Source organism: Macaca fascicularis, chromosome 8 (assembly GCF_037993035.2).
Source record: "Macaca fascicularis isolate 582-1 chromosome 8, T2T-MFA8v1.1".
Lineage (NCBI taxonomy): Eukaryota > Metazoa > Chordata > Mammalia > Primates > Cercopithecidae > Macaca > Macaca fascicularis.
Window position 1 is genome coordinate 41,599,883 of NC_088382.1, and position 27,280 is coordinate 41,627,162.

A 27,280-nucleotide genomic window follows, 5' to 3' on the forward strand; every position below is an offset into this window, starting at 1 on the left:
GGTTTTTAACCTTTTAGGGGAAAAACTAATTCTTATTGGTTAGGTCACAGGATGGATTATGAGGTGCTCATGGTGATGGACCTGCCACAGGGCAGGTTCCAGCCATTATAACTCAGAAATTTGGTACCTTTTGTCTGACAGGGCACACTCCCTTTTATCTTCTCAGGACTGTGTTTTTTGCAAATGATTAAGTAGAGGGTCCAATTTTATTGTTAGGGAATCTTTTCATGTACCTTTCTGGTCAAGTGAAAGATGTGGGCTAACAAATTTGATGTTGATGGATTCCCATTAAAACAGCTCTTTTCCTCTTTTCGCTCTTCCACTCCAAGGATTCTTCATATCCCTATAGCCAATCAGAGCAAAGCATGAACCGGCACAACTTTCCTTGCAGTGTCCATCAGTACGAATCCTCGGGGACAGTGAACAATGATGATTCGGATCTTTTGGATTGCCAAGTCCAGTATAGTGCTGAGCCTCAGCTGTATGGTGATGCCACCAGTGACCATCCCAATAATCAAGATCAAAGTAGCAGTCTTCCTGAAGAACGTGTACCTTCAGATGAAAGTACTCCTCCAAGTATTAAAAAAATCATACATGTGCTGGAGAAGGTCCAGTATCTTGAACAAGAAGTAGAAGAATTTGTAGGAAAAAAGACAGACAAAGCATACTGGCTTCTGGAAGAAATGCTAACCAAGGAACTTTTGGAACTGGATTCAGTTGAAACTGGGGGCCAGGACTCTGTACGGCAGGCCAGAAAAGAGGCTGTTTGTAAGATTCAGGCCATACTGGAAAAATTAGAAAAAAAAGGATTATGAAAGGATTTAGAACAAAGTGGAAGCCTGTTACTAACTTGACCAAAGAACACTTGATTTGGTTAATTACCCTCTTTTTGAAATGCCTGTTGGTGACAAGAAGCAATACATTCCAACTTTCCTTTGATTTTATACTTGAAAAACTGGAAAAGGAATGGAAGAATATTTTAGTCTTGAGTTGTTTTCAGTTTTCAGACGAATGAATGTAATAGGAAACTATGGAGTTACCAATATTGCCAAGTAGACTCACTCCTTAAAAAATTTATGGATATCTGCAAGCTGCTTCTTATCAGCAGGAGGGAAACACACTTCACGTAACAGGCTTATCAGAAACCTACCAGATGAAACTGGATATAATCTAAGACAAACAGGATGTTTTTTTTAAACATCTGGATATCTTGTCCCATTTTTGTACATTGTGACTGCTTTCAAAATACACTTCATGTGTAATTATAGCTTAGACTTTAGCCTTCTTGGAATTCTGTTTTGTTTTATTTGCAGTTCACAAATATAGCATTATTCTCTACTTCTTGGTACATTTTGTAGTAATATGTTTAATATAATTATTCAAGAGACTATATTGACAGCCAGATGGTATGACAGTTCTGAAAGAATTTATATCTTTTCACCACTTGAATATACTGCAATGTGTAGTGAGTAAATTGTCTCCCTTTTTGTATAGATCGTTAGGTTAGAGTTTTTTTGTTTTTTTTTTAAACCACTTCTGCTGTTCATGGTAGTAGTGGAAGGTGAATTTGGAAATGGCATTGACATAAAATGAAAATTTTACAGACATTTTTCTTTATTGCTTTTTTATTGTATTTAGATAAAGATCCACTTAAAAATTACCTGTTTTTTTTTTCCCCCCAAAGTGTAATTATGTTTTCACTATTGCTGCTTCTATAGAGGGCATTGTGATAGAGAGATATAGATGAAACATTAAATGCCACAGTGAGTAGAAATAATGACTACAAAAAGTAATAAATATGATTACTTGGTAATATTATTCTCCATCTAAAATATTAGTTTCACCTGTGAGCAGATTTCAGCTCAGTTTATAGTTAAAAACAATGAGGGTAAAAGGGGATTCATGCTCAGGGAATGAATCAGCCATAGTTAAAGTGAGAAATTATTATTTTCTTCATTTAAAAGTAGATTTTATGTTTATTTCCCTAAATTGCGTAAGATAAAATTGCCTGTTTAATAAAAAGACATTTATTACCATTATTAACAGTCATTTTAGAGCCAAATTTAAGAAAAGGATATTGAAAGGGTCTTTGTTGGCCTTGATTGGGTAGCTCTATGCTGTTAGATAGAAGAGACTTGGTAAATAACTTTTTATGTCTGAGGTGAGTACACCATATTGGTTCTTGGAAAAACAGCTGTTTCTTCATAAGATACCCAAGTGATAATTTTTTTCCCTTAGACTGTCAGGCCTATGAGTAAATACTAAATATATTAGCTGTCTCCACTCATAAACCAAACCAAACCAATACAAACATATTAAATGAGAAGAAATGTAGTAAAAATACTGGCTGGGTCTTATGGTTGGGATGAGTGATTTTATAAGATAATATGGTGATAATTTTATTCTAGGATTTTATTTTTGGCCTAATATAGGAATGTTTAAAAAAGGCTTTTCTATGAAAATGGAAATTTATACTTGAGATTAAAAGTCTAGAAGGGGGAGGACCTTAAAGCTAAGTTACCAGTAAGACAATGAATAATTCAGAAGAGAACACTACTCTTTTACTGACTGAGTGCCCAAGATGCCAATTTCCATGAAGTCTTGATTTATATATATGTACATGTTATGCACATATACATGTATGTTTTCTAACAGTTATTTTTTAAGCTTTTGAGATAATTTCAGACTTACAGAAGAGTTGTAAAAATAGTAGAGTTCTTGTATACTCTGCACCCACCTTGCCCTTATATTAACATCTTACATAACAATAGAACATTTGTCAAAATTAAGAAATTAACCTTGATATAATACTAACTAAAGTAGAAAGTTTAAAAAGTAGAGATTTCAGTCTTTTCACTAATGTCATTTTACTGTTCCAAGACCCAGCCTTGCATTTAGCTGTCATGTCTAAGTCCCGTCTTCCAGTCTGTGACAGTGTATCATAACAGGGGATACCTGATGTTGTAATGTATTTCCGGTGTTGTTAACCTTGATCACTATGCTAAGGTGGTGTCTGCTAGGATTTGCTACTGTAAACTTACTGTGTTTTCCTTGTAATTATTGAATATTTGCTGGAGATACCCTGAGACTATGCAAATGTCCCGTTTCTGCTTAAACTTTTGCTCATTTTACTATCCATTGGCAGATCTTGCTTGTGGCAGTTACTACTGTGGTGTTCTAATGGTGATTTTCTATTTCTCTCAATCCTTCTACATTTATTATTGGAATTATTCTGTAAGGAAGAGTTGTCACTTCTGGATTTATATTTTTAACTATAATAAGATATTCAGGACAAGTATAGATTTAGAACTTAAAAATGTTAAATCATGTTAAAATTATTCCAAATACCAATATCAAAGAAAACTAAGTTGGTAATCTATCTCAGAAAATATATGAACTTAAGAAGGAAAATAGTATTTATAATTTGTAGAACTGGTTCAACTTTTGACTTAATACTGACTTTGGATTGAATTCAAAGTTTTCTTGAAATTTCGCATCTGGACTTTTTAAAGTGTCTACATTTATATTACTTTGGGGATCATTTTGTCAAAGTCTTGAATAAAGTTACCCAGTCCTGGCATGATAAACACAACTATGTTTTTTTTCTTTTCTTTTTTTTTTTTCCAAGTATTGAATGCCAATGTAAATGTTTAAACAAATAAGCCCTAATGAAGTATATGGGGGTTGGATTATAGGTGTCTCCACATGTTGGTGCAGAATTCTTTTAAATGATTTTACAAATGGGGTTTTGAAAACAGTTCTTTAGTTGGTTAATGTAAATAATACCATTAAAGGTAGGCAGGTTAAAAAAATTTTGAAGAATATAGATTAAATAGGCATGAAAAAAGTTTTTGGGGGATGGATCATTGATAGAGCTTTTCTTTTACAACTTTACTTTTTTTTACTTCTTTTTTTTAAAAAAGTGAGGCATTTACCTCAATTCGTAGAAGTTACGAGTTTAAAAAGTCAGTTCTATGAAAGGCAGCATTCTCCTGATCCCACCCCCATTTTTCCTTCTCTAAAGGCAACCACTTTCAATTGAGTTTTTCTTTTGTTAATCAGAAAATTTTGTTTTTAGAGACAGAGTCTTGCTATGCTGGTCTTAAACTCCTGGGTTCAAGTGATCCTCCTGCCTCAGCCTCCCAGGTAATTGGGACTACAGGCATGGGCCACCTCAACCAGCTTCAATTGAGTTTTTATGTTTTTTTCAGATGGAGTCTTGCTTTGTCACCCAGGTGGGAGTGCAATGGCATGATCTTGGCTCACTGCACCTCCACCTCCCAGGTTCAAGCCATTCTCCTGCCTCAGCCTCCCAAGTAGCTGGGATTGCAGGCGTGTGCCACCACACCTGGCTAATTTTTGTATTTTTAGTAGAGGTGGGGTTTCATCATGTTGGCCAGGCTGGTCTCAAACTCCTGACCTCAGGTGATCTGCCCACCTTGGCCTCCCAAAGTGCTGGAATTACAGGTGTGAGTCACCGTGCCTGGCCAGGTTTCTCTGTCTCTCTCTGTCTCTGTCTCTCTCTCTCTCTTTATATATATATATTTTTTTTTTTTTGGAGACAGGGTCTTACTCTGTCACCCAGGATGGAGTGCAATGGCACGCTCTCAGCTCACTACTGCCTGAAATTCCTGGGCCCAAGGGATCCTCCTGCCTCAGCCTCCCCAGTAGCTGGGAGGCATGCATTACCACACCTGGCTAATTTTGTAATTTTTTGTAGAGATGGAGTCTTGCCATGTTACCCACGCTGGTCTCAAATGCCTGGCTGGGCTCAAGTGATCCTCCCTCCTTGGCCTCCCAAGCTACCACACCTGGCCTCAATATACTTATTTGGTAGTTTCATTGTACATTATCCTGACTATGTAAATGCTAAGCAGAGTTTAGCTGTATAGTAACCTGATTTCCTTTCCTAACAACTTGTTTTCCCTGGAATTAATCATCTGTCATATTTGTTTTGTTTGCTTATCTCCCTTCTCTCAGTTGTCTAAGTCTCTCAAGATGCTCAGACAAGGCCAGGCATGGTGGCTCATGCCTGTATGCCCAGCACTTTGGGAGGCCAAGGCAGGAGGATTGCTTGAGCCCAGGAGTTCAAGACCAACCTGGGCAACATAGTGAGACCTCGTCTCTATTTTTTAAAAAAATTAAAAATTAAGATAAATAAAAAATGATTAAAAATTATTAATATTGGCAGGGCACGGTGGCTCACGCCTGTCATCCTAGCACTTTGAGAGGCTGAGGTGGGTAGATCACTTGAGGTCAGGAGATCACCCTGGCCATTAATATATATAATATATATTAATTTAAAATATTATATTTATATATAATATATAATATATTAATTTAAATATATATTTATATATTTTAAATGTTTAAATATATATATTTTTATATATATATAAAAAATAAATATTTTATCAATTTCAAACTTCTGAAGAAGTCTATCCTGAACTCTTCTGATTGGAAAACTAGTATGTTCCTGGCATAGTACATAGGGTCATCCTGGGAATTCTTTTTGTCTCTTCTTTTGGTTTTCTGTTTTTCATATCCTATGTCTTTCTCTTTTTGTTTATTCCCTCATGTTGGTGGAGCATATTCTCCAGGTGCTTCCTGGAAAAGGGTGCATGGGAAATAATTTATTTTGATCTTGTGTATTTGAAAATGTCTGTTCCACCTAGCCAATGGATTGATAGTTTGGCTGGGTATAGAATTTTAGGAAATGATTATCTTAAGGATTTTAAAGGCATTGTTATGTTGTCTTGTAGATTCCAGAACTGCTGTTTAGAAGCATATGCCATTCTGATTCCAGATCCTTTGTATAAAACCTGATATTTTTATCTAGAAGCTTATAGAATTTTGAGGGGGGGCCCACTGTTCTGAAATTTCCTAAGAGTATCTTTGTTGTAGGGCCATTTTTATCCATTTTGCTGGAGCCATTTCATTCTGGAAACTCATACCATTAAGTCCTGTGAAATTTTTTGATTTTTTGTTTGTTTGTTAATTTCCCTCTTTCCTCCATCCCAGTCTTCTCTGATATTTACTTTCTAGAATTACTACTGTTTTGACTGTAGGCCTCAGACTGGTTCTTTAATTTTATGTTTTCTGTTTTTTGTTTTTTAAACGTTTTGCCTTTTTGTGGTACTTTGTAGATTTATACAACTTTATCTTCTTTTATTTTTATTTTTTGTGTGACAGGGTCTCATTCTGTCATCCAGGCTGGAGTTCAGGGGCACAATCTCTGCTCACTGCAACCTCTGCCTTCCTGGTTCAATTGATCATCCTGCCTCAGCCTCCTGAGTAACTGGGATACAGGTGCACACCGTCAAAACTGACTACTTCTTTTTGTATTTTTTTGTAGAGACAGGGTTTTACCAAGTTGCCCAGGCTGGTTTTGAACTCCCTGGGCTCAAGCGATACACCCACCTTGGCTTCCCAAAGTGCTAAGATTACAGGCATGAGCTACCATGCCTGGCAAGCTTTTTCTTCTAACTTCTAAAACATTGTGTTTTACATTTCTTCCATCTTTTTTTCCTTCTTCTTTCTTTCTTTTTTTTTTTGAGAAAGACTCGCACTCTGTCACCCTGGCTGGAGTGCAGTTGTATGATCTCAGCTCACTGCAACCTCCACCTGCCAGGTTCAAGAAGTTCTCCTGCCTTGGACTCCTGAGTAGCTGGGACTATGGGGACCCACCACCACACCAGCTAATTTTTTGTATTTTTAGTAGAGATGTGGTTTCACCATGCTGGCCAGGCTGATCTTGAACTCCTGACCTCAAGTGATCCACCTCCCGAAGTGCTGGGATTATAGGCATGAGCCACCATGCCCCGCCTCTTCTATCATTTAAAAAAAAAAAAAAAAAAAAAAAACTTGGCTGGGTGCAATGGCTCACGCCTGTAATCCCAGCACTTTGGGAGGCCAAGATGGGCGGATCACAAGGTCAGGAGATTGAGACCATCCTGGCTAACACGGTGAAACTCCATCTCTACTAAAAATACAAAAAATTAGCCAGGTGTGGTGGTGGACTCCTGTAGTCCCAGCTACTTGGGAGGCTGAGGCAGGAGAATGGTGTGAACCCTGGAGGTGGAGCTTGCAGTGAGCTGAGATCACACCACTGCACTCCAGCCTGGGTGACAGACCGAGACTCCGTCTCAAAACAAACAAAGAAAAAAACCAAACTTTTGGCTGGTTGCAGTGGCTCACGCCTGTAATCCCAGCACTTTGGGAGGCTGAGGTGGGCAGATCATGAGGTCAGGGTTCAAGACCAGCCTGGCCAACATGATGAAACCCTGTCTCTACTACAAATACAAAAATTAGCTGGGTGTGGTGCTACATGACTGTAATCCCAGCTACTCAGGCTGAGACACGAGAATCCCTTGAACCCAGGAGGCGGAGGCTGCAGTGAGCTGAGATCGCACCACTGTACTCCAGCCTGGTGACAGAGCGAGAGTCCGTCTCAAAACACACACACACACACACACACACACACACACACACCTTTTTTTAGAGACAGGATCTGACTATGTTGCCCAGGTTAATCCTAAATCCCTGGCCTCAAGTGATCCTCCAGCCTGGCGACACAGCAAGACTCCGTCTATTTCATTTCTTATGAAATGAAATAATGCCTAGGAGTGCAGTTCTGGGTCTTAGTTTAGTTGCACGTATAATTTTTAAAGAAACTGCCGTATTTTTCTGGAGTGGCTATACCATTTTATATTCTCACAGGCAATGTATGAGTTTCTCTGTATCCTTGCCAGTATTTGGTATTATCACTATTTTTTATTTTGGCCATAATGATAGGTGTGTTTTGATATGTCATTGTTGTTTAACTTGCATTTCTCTAATTGTTAATGATGTTGAACATCTTTTCATGTGCTAATTTGTGATCTGTATATTCTTTTCTGTGAAATATATTGCAAGTATTCTGCCTATTTTCTAAATAGGTTTATTTTTTTTATTTTTATTATTTTTTTTTTTTTTTGAGACGGAGTCTCGCTCTGTCGCCCAGGCTGGAGTGCAGTGGCGCAATCTCGGCTCACTACAAGCTCCGCCTCCCGGGTTCACGCCATTCTCCGGCCTCAGCCTCCCGAGTAGCTGGGACTACAGGCGCCCGCCACTGCGCCCGGCTAATTTTTTCTATTTTTAGTAGAGACGGGGTTTCACCATGGTCTCGATCTCCTGACCTTGTGATCCGCCCGCCTCGGCCTCCCAAAGTGCTGGGATTACAGGCGTGAGCCACCGCGCCCGGCCTAAATAGGTTTATTTTAATGAACTTTTACTTTTAGGATAATTTAGTCTTACAGAAAAACTGTGATGATACTTGATACTACAGAGAATTCCCATATGCCCCTCACCCAGTTTCCCCTATTAACACCTTAACTCAGTGTTGTGCATCGGTCATAATGGATCAATACTGATTCTTACTATCAAAAGGCCATACTTTATTTAGTTTTCTCAGTTTTTACCTAATATCCCTTTTCTCTTCTGAGATTCCATCCAGGATACCACCTTACATTTGGTCATCATGTCTCATTAGGGGCCTCTTGGCTGTGACACTTTCTTAGGCTTTCCTTGTTTTTGATGACCTTGACAGTTTAGATGAGTACGGGCAAAGTACTTTTTAGGACATCTCTCTATTGGGATTTGTCTGTTTTTCTCATCATTAGATGGGGGCTATGGGTTTTAGGGAGGAAGACCACAGAGGCGACTTACCCTTCTCATCAATCATATCAAGGGCATATGCTATCAACATGACTTGTACTGTTAACATTAACCTTAATCACCTGGCTGAGGTAGTGTTGGTCAGACTTCTTCACTATACTCTTTTTTGTCCATTTTTCACACTATACTCTGGAAGAAAGTCAGTAGACACAGCTGTACACTTAAGGAGTGTGGAACTTATTCTTCATCTTCTTGGGAGTGGAATATCTATGTAAATTATTTGGAATTTCCCTACAAGGAAGATTGGCCTAATCTCTTATTTATTGAGTATGGACTCATGGATATTTATTTTATACTTTGGGTTATGCTCTAATGCTGCCTTATTCATTTTATTGCTCTAATTGTTCCACTTAGGCCACTGGAAGCTCTTTCCATTGATTCCATTATCCTTCTGACACATACCCATTGTTTTGTGTTTTTTTTTTTTTTTTTTTTTAAGCCCTTCTAAACTTTCTGCTACTATGAGATGCTCCAGGTTCATCCTGTATTTTTCCTGTTCCAGTCCAAGAATCAGTTATTTCTTCAATGAGTCCTGCGTCCTCTAATTGAAGAATGATAGTAGAAACCAAGATTTAGCTCAATTTTTTTTTTTGCCTTTTCATTAATGAGTTTTGAGAGTTCTTTGTTTTCTAGATACTAGACTTTCATCAGATACATAGTTTGCAAAAATTTTATCCCAGTCTGTAGCTTGTCTTTCCATCCTCTTAAGAGGGTCTTTCACAGAGTAAAGTTTTTAATTCCAATGATGTCCAGTTTATCATTTTTTCCTTTAAAGCATGGAGCTTTTGGTGTCAAGTCTCTAAGAACTCATTGCTTACCCCTAGTTGCTAGAGATTTTCTCCTGTGTTTTCCTAAACATTTTACATTTTATATTTCCATTTGCTACATTTACATTTGCTCAGTCTGGCAACCCTAGCTGAGAGGAAACTTTGGCTTGTTGGAAACCTCCAATGGTTTTTGAGCTTCTAAAAACCATTGAGTTTGGACTGGAAGATAACATCACCCTGGATGTCTCTAATTGGTTTCTTCTAATTCTAACATTCTTACTTCATCAGTAAATGGTACAGCTGAAAGCTCAAGTCTTCTTGTTTCCTGATTCAAAGCATCTTGCCTCACAGCTGTAGCCTGCATATTCTTGATTAAAGTATAGATTAATTTCCTTAGAGTTCTCCAGAGAGACAGGACTAACAGTGTAGACAGATAGATGACAGGGGATTTATTAGGGAATTAGCTCATATGATTATGGAGGCTGAGAAGTCCCAGGACATGCCATCTGCAAGCTGGAGACCCTGGGATGCCAGTAGCATGGCTCTGTCCAAGTGTGAAAGTCTCAGAACCAGGGAAGCCAATGGTGTAATTCCATCTGAGAACATGTGAGGCTGCTGGTGCAAGTCCTGGAGTTCTAATGTCCAAGGTCAGAAGAGTGTCTCAGGCTCCAGGAGAGACAGAGAGGGAGAGAAGAAATTCCCTTTTCTCTTTCTTTTCTCTCTCCTTCCTTCCTTCCTTCCTTTTCTTTTCTTTTTTCTTTTTTCTTTTTTTTTGATGGAGTCTCGCTCTGTCACCCAGGCTGGAGTGCAGTGACTGATCTCGGCTCACTGCAACCTCTGCCTCCTGGGTTCAAGTGATTCTCCTCAGCTTCCTGAGTAGCTAGCATTACAGGCACATGCCCCTATGCCTGGCTAATTTTTGTATTTTTAGTAGAGACCGGGTTTCATCATGTTGGTCAGGCTGGTCTCGAACTCCTGACCTGGTGATCCATCCACCTCACCTCCCAAAGTGCTGGGATTACAGGCATGAGTCACCGCGCCTGGCCCTTTTCTCTGTCTTCTTTGTTCTGAGACCCCAGTGATTGGATGTTGCCTTCCTACATTGATCTTCCCCCACTCAATCCACAGACTCGCATTCCAATCTCCTCCAGAAACACCCTCATGGACACACCTAGAAGTGATGCTTCACCATTTCTATAGGTATTCCTTAATCCAGTCAAGTTGACACCTAAAATTAAGCATCACAAGTCCACCTCTTATCATCTTGGCACCCATATGCATCTCCTTAAGCAATATTTAATCTCAAAGATAATAGCAAGGTATTATTTCTGCCTACCATGACACAACTATCCTATGTACAATCAGAAATGCATTAATCCCATCCCGAGAAGAGAAGGTGAAGTTCTTGGGTGATGTTTACTCTTCCTGATATCCCATAACTTAAATACTATGATGTAAAATTAACAATACTTAAATATTGATGTAAAGTCAATATGTCTTATGTTGTATTATAAAGAAATAAGGAATGAAAACAGATATTGCTCAATATATGCATATGGCTGGGTACAGTGGTTCACACCTGTACTCCCAGCACTTTGGGAGTCTGAGGTGGGAAGATCACTTGAGCCTGGGAGGTCAAGGCTGCAGTGAGCTGTGATCATGCCACTACACTGCAGCCTGGGTGACAGGGAGCTCCTGTCTCAAAAAAAAGTATGTGTGTGTGTGTGTATAAATAAATATACACATGTGACTTTTTTTTGATACAGAGTGATATGGTTTGGCTGTGTACTCACCCAAATCTCATCTTCAATTGTAGTTCCCATAATCCTCATGTGTCATGAGAGGGACCCAGTGGGAGGTAATTGAATCATGGGGGCAGTTACCCCCATGCTGCTGTTCTCGTGATAGTGAGGTTTCATGAGATCTGATGGTTTTGTAAGGGGCTTTTACTCCTTTTGCTTGGCACCTCTTGCTGATGACACGTGAAGAAGGACGTATTTGCTTCCCCTTCTGCCACGATGGGAAGTTTTCTGAGGCCGCAGCCGCTATGCTGAACTGTGAGTCAATTAAACTGCTTTCCTTTATAAATTACCATCTCGGGTATGTCTTTACTAGCAGTATGAGAACAGGCTAGTACACAGGGTCTCACTCTGTCGTCCAGGCTGGAGTGCAGTGGCATGATCTTGGCTCACTACAACCTCCACCTCCCAGGTTCCAGCGATTCTCTTGCCTCAGCCTCCCGAGTAGCTGGGATTACAGGTGTGTGCCACCACACCTGGCTAATTTTTGTTCTTATTTTATTATTGTTATTATTATTTTTTTTTGTAGAGACAGGGTTTCACCATGTTGGCTGGGCTGGTCTCAAATTCCTGGCCTCAAGTGATCCGCTCAGTTTGGCCTCCCAAAGTGTTGGGATTACAGGCATGAGCCACCGCACCTAGCCTGTATGTGACTGTTTCTTAATGAAACAGTCTTTGTTTCTGTAACATGGTTTTAGTTGGTATTTATAACTACTACTGCCCATTTGTAGAATAAGTTAGCTATAAGTACCAGCTAAAACCCTTATTCTGTATTCCCTTTGCCTTCAGCAAGCACCTTAGATGGTTGTTGTGGTTCTTTACCTGGCAGGGCGACCCAAACCTTCATTCCTGAAGAGTCTGGGCCATTTGTAGTCCTGCCTAGATTGGGGTGTTGTAGTTTCCTACAGACCTTAATCTCGGAGCATGGTAATACTGAGAGATGCCCTAAGGCATCTCCCGTATTCCCCACTTACTCTTCCTTACTTTCACTAGGGAGTAATAGGACAATTTCCCCTTAGTAGTCTGGATCAGTCACCCCAACAACATAGTAATTCCCTTCTTGGCGTTTTGACTCAGATACATGAGGAGCCCAAAGTAGCTGGGTGTCGGTCTGAATTTCCAGGTCAGTGGAATCGTGGCTCCTGGTGGCAGCATTCCTCCCTGCGGAACTAAGACCTGCCAGCAGAGCATAAAGTCTTGGGAATAGGCAGCAAAAATTTTGCTAGTGGGTCACTAGGGATAATGGTAAGTGGTGCCACTCCCATTTCTGCCCCTTGATTCTTGGATGTATGAATCCTGGCTATGGGAGAAACAGTTCCATATACTGGATGCCGATTCAGAGCACCTATAGGTTGTCCCAGTCCTGCCAAGTATTACCACCTAGCTGGTGCTGTAACCGTGATTTCAAAAGGCCATTTCACCACTCTGTCAAGCCAGCTGCTTCAGGATGGTGGGGAACATGGTAAGACCAGTGAATTCCATGAGCATGAGCCCATTTTCACACTTTCTTGGCTGTGAAGTGAGTCAGAGCACTGCTGGGTCAGAGCACTGCTGTATGGAATACTATGACAGTGGATAAGGCATTCTGTAAATCTAGGGATGATGGTTTTGGCAGAAGCATTATGGGCAGGGAATGCAAATCCTATTCAGTGTCTATTCCAGTAAGAGCAAAACATTGCCCCTTCCCTGATGGAAGCCTTCCAGTGTAATCAGCCTGCCACCAGGTGGCTGTCTGATCACCCCAGGTAATGGTGCCATAAGCAGGGGCTCAGTGCTGGTCTCTGTTGCTGTCAGATTGAGCACTCAGAGGTAGCCATAGCCAGGTCAGCCTTGGTGAGTGGGAGTCCATGTTGCTGAGCCATGCAAAACATTTATGCCTGCTACCATGGCCAGTTTCTTCATGAGCAATGACAGGGGTGGCTGGGCAATGACAAGGGGTGGCAGGGGCCAGAGGCTGACTAGTATACACAGAATAGGTCATCCTTTCTACTTGGTTATTAAAGTTCTCTTCTGCGGAGGTCACCCTTTGGTGAGCATTCACATGGGACACAAAGTTATCTTCACATCTTCTGTGCCTTTAGAGAGGTCTGTTCACCACCTCACATGCCAATCTCTTCTGGAAACACCCTCAAAGACACATCACAGACACACCCAGAAGTAATGTTTTACCATTTCTCTAGGTATTCCTTAATCTAGTCAAGCTGACACCTAAAATTAACCATCACAATAGGGACCCCTCTGATTAAATGTTCTAGTCAAATCAGAATCTTGTTGGATTCTGAAAATCTACGTTTTAATCTGTGTTTCTGAATCTATGTTTCAGATCATGTTGGATCTGAAAATCTACATTTTAAGAACCTCCTTAGGGCTGGGCATGGTGGCTCATGCCTGTAATCCCAGCACTTTGGGAGGCCAAAGTGGGAGGATCGCTTGAGCCCAGGAGTTTGAGACCAGTCTGGGCAACATAGTAAGACCGTGTCTCTACAAATAACAAAAAAATTCTCTGGATGTGGTGGTGCACACCTGTGGTCTCAGCTACTTGGAAGGCTGAGGTGGGAGGATCATCTGAGCCTGGGAGGTCGAAGCTGCAGTGAGCGGTGAAAGTTTGAAAATCGCTGTCAGAGCCCAAAGCCCTGGTCTTGTTATTTTATAGTCAGCATCAGAGACAACTGTGAAGTTTTCTTCACTCTGGATGCCTAGGTGTCAATCTCAGATTGAGGACTTCTGCCTCTAAAAACAATGATTCCAGCTTTAGATATAAGATTCAGTTGTTTATGACCCCTACATTCTTGGTTTTGCTCTTCAGACAACTTACTGGCCATTAGCATTATCTTCTGCACTAGGGAGCATGGGGTCAGCAAGCTACTACCTGAGATCAAATTAAACCCCTGCCTGCACTTTACTGGGACACAGCCACATGTATCAGTTTACATCTCCTCTCTGGTTGCTTTAGTGATGCAACAGGTGAAGTGATTAGTTGTGACAGAGCCTTATGGCCTACAAAACCTAAAGAATTTATCTGGCCCTTTACAGAAAAAAATTTGCTGCCTCTTGCACTAGAACATTGAAAGGGAAAAAGTAGAGATTGTTTTACATTTTACCTGTTAAGGCTTATCTGGTAAAAGGCTGATACACAACCACAGACAACAGCCAGTAACATTAAGTGTGTTTTTATTATTTATTATTATTTTTAAGACAGAGTCTCGCTCTGTCACCCAGGCTGGAGTGCAGTGGCGCGATCTCGGCTCACTGCAAGCTCAGCCTCCCAGGTTCATACCATTCTCCTGCCTCAGCCTCTCAAGTAGCTGGGACTACAGGAGCCCACCACCACGCCTAGCTAATTTTTTGTATTTTTATTAGAAACAGGGTTTCACTGTGTTAGCCAGGATGGTTTCGATCTCCTGACCTCGTGATCCACCCACCTCCACCTCCCAAAGTTTTTACAGGAGTGAGCCACCCAGCCCGGCTGTGGGTTTTTATTTTTAAGGGGCACAGTAAGATATCCTATTTGCCTGAAACTACCTATGTACACAGATTTTTGGGGAACCTAAAATGTATACTATGTGGATCCCAAATACTTGCATCCAGATCATGTGTGGTAACTATTTAAAATGCAGATTCCTGCTGGGCACAGTGGCTCACGCCTGTAATCCCAGCACTCTAGGAGGCCACAGTGTGAGGATCACTTGAGTGTAGAGTTCAAGACCAGACTGGGCAATGTAGTGAGACCCTGTCTGTTAAGAAAAATTTTAAGATTTACCAGGTACGGCCGGGTGTGGTGGATCAGGCCTGTAATCCCAGCATTTTGGGAGGCCAAGGCGGGTGTATCATGAGGTCAGGAGTTTGAGACCAGCCTGGCCAACACAGTGAAACCCCATCTCTACTAAAAATACAAAAATTAGCCAGGCGTTGTGGTGGACACCTGTAGTCCCAACTATTTGGAGGCTGAGGTGGGAGAATCGCTTGAACCTGGGAGGCAGAGGTTGCAGTGAGCCGAGATTGTACCAACTGCATTCTAGCCTGGGCGACAGAGCGAGACTCCATCTCAAAAAATAAAAAAAATTAACCAGGTATGGTGGCACATGCCTGTAGTCCTAGCTACTTAGAGGGCTGAGGTGGGAGGATCACTTGAACCCAGGATCGCTTTGAGCCTAGGAATTCAGTCTATGATTGTACCACTGCATTCCAGCCTGGGCAACAGAATAAGATCCTACCTCAAAAAAAAAAAAAAAAAAAAAAAAAAAAAAAAGCTGATTTTTGGATTCTACCAAGAATGAGAATTTCTGTTATGTCAGGATATGTGATTACTCCCTTTTTTGTAACTACTAATTTATCTAGTACCTGCCTCTGTTATAGCACTGAAGATACAGTTATTTGTTTAATGGTTTGTCTCTACTATTAAGACTGAACTCCTTCAGGGGTAGGTATTGTATTGTTACTTTTGTATTCCAAGCTCCAGGGCAGTTCTCAAAGGGTGGTCTATGGATGCTGGGAGTCTTAGAGACTCTTGCAGGTGTAACAAGTTTGAAACTATTTTTTTTTTTTTTGAGGCGGAGTTTTGCTCCTGTTGCCCAGGCTGGAGTGCAATGGTGCGATCTTCGCTCACTGCAACCTCTGCCTCCCGGGTTCAAGCGATTCTCCTGCCTCAGCCTCCCTAGTAGCTGGGATTACAGGCATGCGTGACCACGCCCGGCTAATTTTGTATTTTTTAGTAGAGATAGGGTTTCTCCATGTTGTTCAGGCTGGTCTCGAACTCCCGACCTCAGGTGATCCGTGCCTCCCAAAGTGCTGGGATTACAGGCGTGAGCCACCGCACATGGCCAAAAGTTTTTTTTTTTTTTTGAGACAGAGTCTCATTCTGTCACCAGGCTGGAGTGCAGTGGCAATCTTGGCTCACTGCAACCTCCAACTCCCGGGTTCAAGTGATTCTCCTGCCTCAGCCTCCCAAGTAACTGGGATTACAGATGCGTGCTACCATGCCTGGCTAATTTTTGTATTTTTAGTAGAGACAGGGTTTCACCATGTTGGCCAGGATGGTCTCGATCTCCTGACCTCATGATCCACCCGCCTCAGTCTCCCAAAGTGGAAAGTATGTTTTTTTTAGACGGAGTCTTGCTCTGTTGCCCAGGCTGGAGTGGCACAATTTTGGCTCACTGCAACCTCTGCCTCCAAGCAACTCTCCTGCCACAGCCTCCCGAGTTGCTGGGATTATAGGTGCCCCCCACCATGCTCAGCTGATTTTTGTATTTTTAGTAGAGATGGAGTTTCACTATGTTGGCCAGGCTGGTCTCAAACTCCTGTCCTCAAGTATCTGCCTGCCTCAGCCTGCCAGAGTGCTGGGATTACAGGTGTGAGCCACTGCGCGTGGCCTGAAACTATTTTCATAGTGATACTAAGATATGATTTGCCCTTTTTGCTGGGTTGACGTTTGTACTATTGATGCAAAAGCAATGCTAAGAGTGTGGACACTGTAGCATAAATTAAGGCAGTAGAAATAAATTTCACTGTCAGTCATTGTATTCTTGACTGCCATGCATTAATAATAATAGTGCCAGTTTCGCTTAAGAATACCCTTCATGAATCAGTAAAAATGATTACTTAACTCTTAACTCATTAGTTCACATCTTTTTCACATTCTATATGACAAAATTATGAACAAAACCTGTTGTTTTTGAGACAGAGTCTGGCTCTGTTGCCCAGCCTGGAGTGCAGTGACGTGATTATGGCTCACTGCAACCTCCCCTTTCTGGGCTCAAGCCATTCTCCCATGTCAGCCTTCTGAGTAGTTGGGACTGCAGGTCTGTGCCACCATGCTCAGCTAATTTTTTTTTTTTTTTTTTTGAGATGGAGTCTCGCTCTGTCGCCCAGGCTGGAGTGCAGTGGCCGGATCTCAGCTCACTGCAAACTCCGCCTCCGGGGTTTTATGCCATTCTCCTGCCTCAACCTCCCGAGTAGCTGGGACTACAGGCGCCCGCCACCTGGCCCGGCTAGTTTTTGTATTTTTTAGTAGAGATGGGGTTTCACCGTGTTAGCCAGGATGGTTTCGATCTTCTGACCTCGTGATCCGCCCGTCTCGGCCTCCCAAAGTGCTGGGATTACAGGCTTGAGCCACCGCGCCCGGCCAATTTTTTTTTTTTTTTAAGAGATGGGTTTCGTCATGTTGCTCAGGATGGTCTCAAACTTCTGGACTCATGCAATCCGCCAGCCTCAGCCTCCCAAAGTGCTTGATTACAGGCATGAGCCACTGTGGCCCATACAACCATTTTGTTGCATACCAAAAGTAAGATGGTGGTGTCTTGAAGAAAAAGAACTTGAGTGACTATTTGAATTGGAAGCTGAACTAGATGCTCTTTTTTCATGCAACATCATTTTTATTTGAAAGTACAAGGGACAAACTATGGCTATTTGTATGTAAGTATTTAGCAGAACTTTACTTGAAAACAAAGGAGACTTGCCATTTCAAGGAAGACAATTTATCATTTGTTGCCAATGATAAAATTTGACCTGTCAAGAAAAAGCAGAATATTGGAAAACTTGTACCTGCTACTCCGAGCTTGACAGCTTCCCAATATTAAAGACTTTTCTGATGAGATCAGTAATTAAAAAAAAAAAAGTATAATAAAATATATTAACATTTAGAAGATCTGCATAGCTCAGTGAACTGGTATTTCCCAAATGACCAATACATGATGGCTTAAGTCACACATGGGTAAAAAGATCCATTCAAAGTGCAGGATAGGCTGTTCTGCCTATGGAGTGGCCATTCTTTTATTCCTTTACTTTCTTAATAAACTTGCTTTCACTTTACTCAAAACAACAAAAATAAACTGCAAGACAGACCAATGGATTTTAATAGTATCAGAATATGAAAAGTTTACTTATGTATTTTCAAACTACACATTGCAATCCACTTTTTTTTTTTTTTTTTGAGACAGCCCTCCAAATTTGAGAACAGCCGGTATAGAGGCTACAACAGGATTTGAAGATAGAGAACCTAAATTAAAGTTCCAGTTCTGTCACTTACTTGACTGATTTTAGGCAAGTTACTTAGGTGCAGGCTCTGAAGTCACACTGTGCGGGTTCGTGATTTTAGCTCCACCCCTTGCTAAATCGTACTGCCTGGGCCTCCCAAAGTGCTGAGATTACAGGCGTGAGCCACCGTGCCCGGCCTTGCAGAAACTATTCTAAGTGTAATAAATTTGAAGGGAAGGTGTTGGGGATATTTGTGTGTGGCTGTTAATTTGTAGAGAGAAAAAAATGTGTTATAAAAAGTTGTTTTCTTTTTCTGTTTCTGAAGAAAGAACAAAGCTGAAATAGGCCGGGCAAGGTGGCTCATGCCTGTAATCCCAGCACTTTGGGAGGCCGAGGCGGGCGAATCACGAGGTCAAGAGATCGAGACCATCCTGGCCAACAGGGTGAAACCCCATCGCTACCAAAAATACAAAAATTAGCTAGGCGTGGTGGCGCATGCCTATAATCCCAGCTACTAGGGAGGCTGAGGCAGGAGAATCGCTTGAACGCGGGAGGCGGAGGTTGCGGTGAGCCGAGAGTGAGCCAAGATTGCGCCACTGCACTCCATCCGGGCGACATAGTGAGACTCCGTATCAAAAAAAAAAAAAAAAAAAAAAACTGAAAAAAAAAATTCCCGAAATCGTTGCCCTATAATCTAGTTAGAAAATAGGAAAATATATATATTTTTAATACCAAAAGGTATTAAAATGAAATACTAAGGAGAGTCGGGCAGGGCCTGTACTCGACCTCATGACTGCGGGAAATTTCTCTTTTTCTTTTTTTGAGATGGAGTCTCCCTCTGTTGCCCAGGCTGGAGTGCAGTGGCTGTGACCTTGGCTCACTGCAACCTCTGCCTCCCGGGTTCAAGTGATCCTCCCACCTCACCCTCCCAAGCAGCTGGAATTACAGGCGTGAGCCACCACCCCTGGCTAATTTTTATATTTTTAGTAGAGATGGCATTTCACCATGTTGGCCAGGCTGGTCTTTAACTCCTGGCCTCCCAAAGTGTTGGGATTACAGGTGTGAGCCACTGCGCCCAGCCCCTTTCAACTTTTCACCTCAGTTATGTCTGCCTGTTTGGACAGCAGTATCTCATCTCCAACCTCCCTGGCATCTTTTAAATCCTGTTAAGGTTGCCTCTAAATACACACACACACACACACACACACACACACACACGCATCTTTTAAATCCTGTTAAGGTTGCCTCTAAATACACACACACACACACACACACACACTTTAAGGTTGCCTCTAAATACACACACACACACACACACACACACACACACACACACACTTTAAGGTTGCCTCTAAATACACACACACACACACACACACACACACACACACACACACACACACACACACACACACACTTTTTACTGTTTGTTTAGAGACTAGTGGCGCAGTGTTACCCAGGCTGGAGTGCAGTGGCGCCATCTGGGCTCATGCAACCTGCACCAGTGGGCTCCGGCGATCCTCCAGCCTCAGCCTCCTGAGTAGCTCTGACCCAGGCGCCACCACCACACTTTTTAGGGATACCTTTTTGGTAACCTCTAAATCATAATAAATGCACGGAGGAGGGGCCAAAGCCTTTTTTCCTGGCAAAAGCCAGTGACACCCGTTCTCAGCACCCAGAAACAGACGCAAAGAGCGGGGCGACTGCGCCCTCCGCCCTACTCCGCTGATCCCAGGGCCGCGGCGTCCCTGTGTCCGGTGGTCCCCTACACGACCCTGGCGCACTAGTAGGGTCTGCAGCGTATCACGAGGATCAGGCCAACTTTCCCGCCCCATACGTGAGGGGCCGCCTCGAAGCCCTTTCCGCCACGGACACTCGAAACTCTTCCTGGCAGTTAGACCTCAGCCGCCAGCCGCCCGCCGCCCGGCGCTGCACCTCCCTGCCCGCAGGAGGAGCCACGTCTCGCGCGAATCCCTCCACCTCTCGCGACACTTGCCACCCGTGCCCTGCGGCCCTGCGCGCCCCACCCGCGGTCGCGCGCCGCGCTCCCCGCCGCCTCACCTTTTCGCCCGGCATCCGGGCCCGCTACTCGCCTACTGGGAGCGCCGTGGCGCCTGGTGTTCGGCGCGAGCCCGGCTGGGCCGCAGGTTCCGCCCTGCTCCGCCGCGCCCCGCCCGGGCTGGGGTAAAGGCCGCGGCCGGGCCATGCCGTGTCCCCCTCAGGGAGGGCAGGAGAGCCTGAGGAGTGGCGGGGCCGCCAGGTGAGTCCGCGTCGGGCGGCTGGACCGAGGGAGGCCGGGCTGGGTGCCGGTGGGCGGTGCAGCGCTGCGGGGCCGGGATGCGGAAGCCCCTAGCCTGGGGGAACCCTGGGCACCCTGTGAACCTTGTTTACCCTGTGGTCTGCACTGGCTGTCCTGCTGCTGTCGCGGGACTGCGGGCGGACAACCTGAGCCCGAGCTCCGAGGGCCCGGAGCGGGGCGCCAGGGCCTAGGGTCGCGGGGGCTAGGGGCGCGCCAAGGTGGCTGAGGTAAGTCTGTGCGGGGAAAAGGACAATGGAGCCGAAAGCCGGCGTCTACCGTCCCGCTGGGCCCGCGTGAGATGCGCTCCTGCCCCCTGCCCTACGGGGCAACTTAGAAGTGTCCCTCTGGTGCCTGCGGCGCTGGTCATTGCCGAATGGAAGGAGTGTTGGAGAGGTAGAAACAGCTGGTCAGAGCAGCCTCTGCGGGAGGAGGCTTTTGGGGTCGCTCGTTACCTTTCCTCTGAGATTCTGGCTTTGCTAGTGGGCGTGCGCGTGCGCACCGTGGCCCCGGGCTAGATTTCTTTTCCGAATTTGTGCCACCGCCCATTAATGACTTCAAGGATCCATCAAAAATGATTGGTTCCTAAGCGAGTAGTTTTATTTTTTTTTGTATTTTAAGATTCTGTTAGTTGTGTAATGGTAGGGGCCTGGAGCCCAAAACCTTGGCGTTACTAGGACAGGGCATGACCCAGCTGACTTGGAGTAAATTTTCTGCCTTTAACTACATTTAGATTGGAAATTAGGGTAAAATGTTTTTGTTGCAATCAAGTTTCGAGCATGTGGTCCTGTAATTCTGGGTTTGTTTTATAACTTACGGACTGAGTAAAATTACCCAGTTTTCCGAGAGAATTGGGAACTCCGCGCAATGGTTGATCTAATAGAAGCATTTTATTTAAAGCTTCCACCCATCCAGCTGCTAATTTATGTTATTTTTCTTTTAAATTATGTAGATGATGTTGTTGTTGTTGTTGCAGAAATGGCTCCGTAAAATGATTAGTTTTGTGCTTGTGTATGTGTGCGAACAGTTACACAGTTAAAATCATTTTCCTGATAGTTTTCTTTTGTCTTTAGAGAGCGAAATGTCATCAGTGCAGTCACAACAGGAGCAGTTGTCCCAGTCAGATCCATCCCCATCATCAAACTCATGTAGTTCCTTTGAGCTAATAGACATGGATGCTGGCAGCTTGTATGAACCAGTTTCTCCCCATTGGTTTTATTGTAAGATAATAGATTCTAAGGAGACATGGATTCCTTTCAACTCTGAGGATTCACAGCAGCTGGAGGAGGCATATAACTCTGGTAGGTGAAAATTATGACTTGGAATAGACAAAGACTTTCCCCTCTTCAAACTATAGTATAATGGTCCTTATAGTGAGTGCTATGAAAATTAAATTTTAGATTTTTCCAGTTAAATAATTTCTTACAGCATTTTATATAGAACTTCTGCACTAATACCTAGCCAATCAATAATATTCCAGAATTTGGTCTGTATTTTGAAAACAGTATCTATTATTATTTCTGCATAGTTACCCAATAATTTTTTTTTTCCTTAGAGTTGGGGACCTAATTATATTGTCTAGGCTGATCTTGAACTCCTAGGTTCAAGCAATCTTTCTGCCTGGCCTCCCAAAGTGCTGGAATTACAGGCGTGTTACACCCTGTGCCCAGCCCCCCAGTAATATCTTTAATGTTCTAGCTTATGTTTTGTTTTATAACGAATGTGTAAGGCTGGGTGCAGTGGCTCATACCTGTAATCCCAGCACTTTGCGAGGCCAAGACGGGCAGATCACTTGAGGTCAGGAGTTCGAGATTAGCCTGGCCAGCATGGTGAAACCCCTTCTCTACTAAAAATACAAAAGTTAGCCAGATGGGTGGTCTGTGCCTGTAGTCTCAGCTACCTGGGAGGCTGAGGCAGGAGAATTGCTCAAACCCGGGAGGCGGAGGTTGCAGTGAGCCAAGATTGTGCTACTGGACTCCAGCCTGGGTGACAGAGTGAGACTTGTCTCAAAAAAAAGAGAAAAAAGTATGTATAGAGTGGGGTGTCACAGTGCAGAAGAATGAACTCTCTAACTTGTCACTTGACTTTTCTTTTATAAAACAAGAATGATTCTATTTATACTGAATCATCATGATGGTTATTAATTTACCTTATGGTTCCCAAGCAAACTCAGAAAAATCACATTATATATTTTTTTTAAGGGGCACTGCTATCTTTCCTCAGAAAAAGAACAAAACTGTTTGGGTAATATTTTTTTCATGTTTCATTAAAATCAGGAATGGTTTTGACGGTTTGTAAAGTAGGTAGTGAAAAAGATATGAATTAAATTCCATTTTGTTTGGTGTTTAGCCAAGTAGGAACTGTTCATTCATGTGTTTTATAACATTATTTAGAGTATAACTCAGAATTGTATGTTGGGAGGTATATTTTGAAATATGTACTTCTTTTCCCCTTTTCAATCCTTGAAAGGAAAAGATTGTAATGGGAGAGTTGTTCCTACTGATGGGGGCAGATATGATGTTCATTTGGGGGAAAGGATGCGGTATGCTGTATACTGGGATGAACTAGCATCGGAAGTGAGACGATGTACATGGTTTTACAAGGGGGACAAAGACAATAAGTATGTTCCCTACTCGGAGAGCTTCAGCCAAGTTTTAGAGGTATTCTTTTGACTCTTTTTTTACTTATTCTTTCCTTCTCTTATTTAATAATCTTTCTTTTGTAATTTATTTTGTGAAATTTCCAGAAAGAGTTTGGTTCTGTCTGTATCACATTATAAAACATGATAAAGCATTTCTATTTGCAAGCAAGTTTCAGGATGAAGTAGTCTTATTTTCAGATTTTTTTTTTTTTTTTTTTGAGATGGAGTCTCGCTCTGTTGCCCAGGCTGAAGTGCAATGGTGCGATCTTGGCTCACTGCAACCTCCACCTCCCGGGTTCAAGTGATTCTCCTGCCTCAGCCTCCCAAGTAGCTGGGATTACAGGTGGCCGCCACCATGCCTGGCTAATTTTTTTGTATTTTTATCAAAGATGGGGTTTCACCATGTTGGCTAGGCTGGTCTCAAACTCGTGACCTCAAATGATCTGCTGGCCTAGGCCTCCCAAAGTGCTGGGATTACAGGTGTGAGCCACCGTGCCCGGCCTTTTTCAGATTTTAGAATACAATGGAAATGGCTGTGTTGTTTTAAGGTGTAAAAAAAGAAAACAGTACTCTGGGCCTGGTGGCTCACGCCTGTAATCCCAGCAGTTTGGGAGGCCGAGGCAGGCGGATCACCTGAGGTTGGGAGTTTGAGACCAGCCTGACCAACATGGAGAAACCTAGTCTCTACTAAAAATACAAAATTAGTCGGGCATGGTGGTGCATGCCTGTAATCCCAGCTACTTGGGAGGCTGAGGCAAGAGAATCACTTGAACCCGGGAGGGGGAGGTTGTGGTGAGCTGAGATCGCACCATTGAACTACAGCCTGGGCAACAAGAGAAAAACTCCATCTCAAAAAAAAAAAAAAAAAAAACAAAAAAAGCCTGTTGTGCACCGTGGCTCTTGTCTATAATCCCAGCACTTTGTGAGGCCAAGGCAGGAGGATGACTTGAGCCCAGGAATTTGAGAACAGCCTGGGCAACAAATCGAGACCCCATCACTACAAAAAAAAAATACACACACACACACACACACGCAAAGTCTATTATGCTATGGTCACAGGATTGATCTTTTTTAGCTTTTATTTTTCTTGCTCTGAAAACTGAAATTTTTCTTTAAATTGGAGTAGAGCATTAGTATTTGTTTTTTTGTTTTTTTTTTTTTCTGAGACGGAGTCTCACTGTCGCCTAGGCTGGAGTGCGATGGCGCGATCTTGGCTCACTAAAACCTCCGCCTCCCAGGTTCAAGCGATTCTCTTGTCTCAGCCTCCTCCTGAGTAGCTGGGACTACAGGCGCCCGCCACCACGCCTGGCTAATTTTTTGTATTTTTAGTAGAGACGGGGGTTTCACTGTGTTAGCCAGGATGGTCTCGACCTCCTGACCTCGTGATCCGCCTGCCTCAGCCTCCCAAAGTGCTGGGATTACAGGCGTGAGCCACCACGCCCGGCCTTTTTCTTGTTTTGTTTGTTTGTTTCGTTTTTGAGACAGTCTCACTCCGTTGCCCAGGCTGGAGTCCAGTAGCATGATCTCGGCTCACTGCAACTTCTGCCTCCTGGGTTCAAGCACTTTTCCTGCCTCACCCTCCTAAGTAGCTGGGATTACAGGCGCGCCCCACCACACTGGCTAATTTTTTTTTTTTGAGAGGGAGTTCCACTCTTGTGGCCCAGGCTGGAGTGCAGTGGCGCGGTCTCAGTTCACCACAACCTCTGCCTCCTGTGTTTAAGTGATTCTTCTGCCTCAGCCTCCTGAGTAGCTGGGATTACAGGCATGCACCACAATGCCCGGCTAATTTTGTATTTTTAGTAGAGACAGGATTTCTCCATGTTGGTCAGGCTGGTTTCGAACTCCCGACCTGGGATTACAGGTGTGAGCCACTGTGCCTGACTTACACCGGCTAATTTTTGTATTTTTAGTAAAAATGGGGTTTTGCCATGTTAGCCAGGCTGGTCTTGAATACTAGACCTCAGGTGATCCTCCTGCCTTGGCCTCCCAAAGTGTTGGGATTACAGGCATGAGCCACCACGCATGGTCTAGAACATTAATATTAACAAATATACTAGGCCGGGCGCGGTGGCTCAAGCCTGTAATCCCAGCACTTTGGGAGGCCGAGACGGGAGGATCATGAGGTCAGGAGATCGAGACTATCCTGGCTAACCCGGTGAAGCCCCGTCTCTACTAAAAAATACAAAAAATTAGCCGGGCGAGGCGGCGGGCGCCTGTAGTCCCAGCTACTCGGGAGGCTGAGGCAGGAGAATGGCGTGAACCCGGGAGGCGGAGCTTGCAGTGAGCTGAGATCCGGCCACTGCACTCCAGCCTGGGCGACAGAGTGAGACTCCGTCTCAAAAAAAAAAAAAAAACAAATATACTAAAATGTGAACAGTAATTATCTAGTGTAGATGATGGAATTAGGAGTGCGAGGGGGTGTGTGTGTGTGTGTGTGTTTTTTTTTTTTCCCCTTTGTCCTGGTGCTACTATCTGTTGTAATTTCAAAATAGGCTGGGTGCTGTGGCTTATGCTTGTAATCCCAGCACTTTGGGAGGCCAAGGTGGGCGGATCACCTGAGGTCAGGAGTTTGAGACCAGCCTAGCCATTATGGCCAAACCCCATATCTACTAAAAATACAAAAGTTAGCTGGGTGAGGTGGCGGGTGCCTGTAATCCCAACTACTTGGGAGGCTGAGGCAGGAGAATCGCTTGAACCCAGGAGGCAGAGGTTGCAGTGAGCTGAGATTGCGCCACTGCACCCCAGCCTGGGCAACAGAGTAAGACTCTGTCTCAAAACAAAACAACAACAACAAAAAAAGGATTTAAAAATAAATTTGATAAATTGGAGTAGGATATTCTTATTGAAACTCATTAATACAGTAGTATTCTTGTGAATAAGTTCAGTTTTAATAGGAAAGCTACTAGAGAACTCTAATGAAATGTGTTTTCTTTTAAGGAAACTTACATGCTTGCTGTAACTTTGGATGAATGGAAAAAGAAACTGGAATCTCCCAACAGAGAAATTATTATTTTACACAATCCAAAGGTAAAACAAAGCATTTATCTTGTTGGGATAAAAAGTTAATTGCACTGTTAGGGAGAGCTCAATTGGTTTCTTTTGCTAAGCGTTCTATGTAGGATAACCTTTGTCACATTTTATATTGAATTCACAACTATGAAACTTAAAAACTTGTAGCTACTACTGTTACTTACCCAACTCAGCTTATACAAAATAATTTTCTTAGGGAAAATTATGCCACTGTAGAACAAGAAAATCACTGACATATTATGTGAGCATGTCTTCCATGTAGAAGGGCACTACTGACAAATCCATTAGCCTAATATATTTTCAGGGTTCTCATTTTAAGCTGTACGAGTTGCATATCAAAACTCCAGTTCACATTTGACTGCGTGGTTTGAAAGACATCATTCTACACTTAAAACTGCATTGTATAGAGATGATTGTGTTGTAGAATATTTTTATTTCTCTGATCTGTTCTGTTTAAGCTTATGGTGCATTACCAGCCAGTTGCAGGATCTGATGATTGGGGTTCAGCACCCACGGAGCAGGGTCGACCAAGAACTGTGAAGAGAGGAGTTGAGAACATCTCTGTTGACATTCATTGTGGTAATGTTAACCATTTATTTTTTCTTACCTTATGATGTATTTGTTTACTCCTTAAATTTTGACCTTTTTCTGTGGATTTAGATTACCTCAAGGTTTAAAAATCATCTTTAATCGTATGGGTTTATTCCAAGTTGCATCACTTTGTCTAAGAATCTTAATAGATGTAAAAATATCTTTTAAAACTGCTTAGCACATATGGTAGGATGGGTAAAATTTGGCAATACTATTCATGATGTATGTAGCCTGCTCTCTAATGATTCAGAAAAATAAATGTGTGTGTGTGTGTGTACACACACAAAGAATCATAAAGCAAATGTAATTGTTAAAAAGCTGAATGTCTGTAAAAAGTACGTGGGAGTGTCTGTATTATGCTTTCTAGTTTTCTGTACATTTCTAGTTACTTAAAAATAAAAAGTTTTAAAAACCAGGCTGGGCATGGTAGCTCACACCTGTAATCCCAGCACTTGGGGAAGCCAAGGCA

At 42.9% G+C, this 27,280-nt stretch overlaps 2 protein-coding genes and 1 long non-coding RNA gene across 28 annotated transcripts in view; 2 read left to right on the forward strand and 1 right to left on the reverse strand.

The window, feature by feature from the left end:
* BAG4 (BAG cochaperone 4) overlaps positions 1 to 3,592 on the forward strand; it is a 37,319-nt gene extending 33,727 nt beyond the window's left edge. For both annotated transcript variants that reach the window (XM_005563100.4, XM_005563101.4), the window contains one exon: positions 330 to 3,592. In XM_005563100.4, the coding sequence (XP_005563157.2) occupies positions 330 to 815 (486 nt within the window). In that variant the 3' untranslated portion in view covers positions 816 to 3,592. The remainder of the gene's footprint in view (positions 1 to 329) is intronic.
* Positions 729 to 21,021, reverse strand: LOC123575307 (uncharacterized). Its single transcript, XR_010576992.2, has 2 exons — positions 20,315 to 21,021; positions 729 to 785 (listed from the first exon to the last, which is right to left on the reverse strand). It is a non-coding gene; the product is annotated as an uncharacterized lncRNA (long non-coding RNA).
* Positions 20,239 to 27,280, forward strand: part of DDHD2 (DDHD domain containing 2) — a 45,754-nt gene continuing 38,712 nt past the window's right edge. For 13 of the 25 annotated variants that reach the window (XR_012416368.1, XR_012416367.1, XR_012416369.1 and 10 more), the window contains exons 1-5: positions 20,239 to 20,513; positions 21,606 to 21,850; positions 23,019 to 23,209; positions 26,128 to 26,217; positions 26,679 to 26,799. Coding sequence is in view for 18 of the 25 variants with exons in the window: in XM_065518596.1 (XP_065374668.1) it covers positions 20,458 to 20,513; positions 21,606 to 21,850; positions 23,019 to 23,209; positions 26,128 to 26,217; positions 26,679 to 26,799 (703 nt within the window). In the remaining 7 variants the exon portion in view is untranslated. The remainder of the gene's footprint in view (positions 20,514 to 21,605; positions 21,851 to 23,018; positions 23,210 to 26,127; positions 26,218 to 26,678; positions 26,800 to 27,280) is intronic. The other 12 variants (XR_012416370.1, XR_012416371.1, XR_012416372.1 and 9 more) reach the window with 1 other exon arrangement.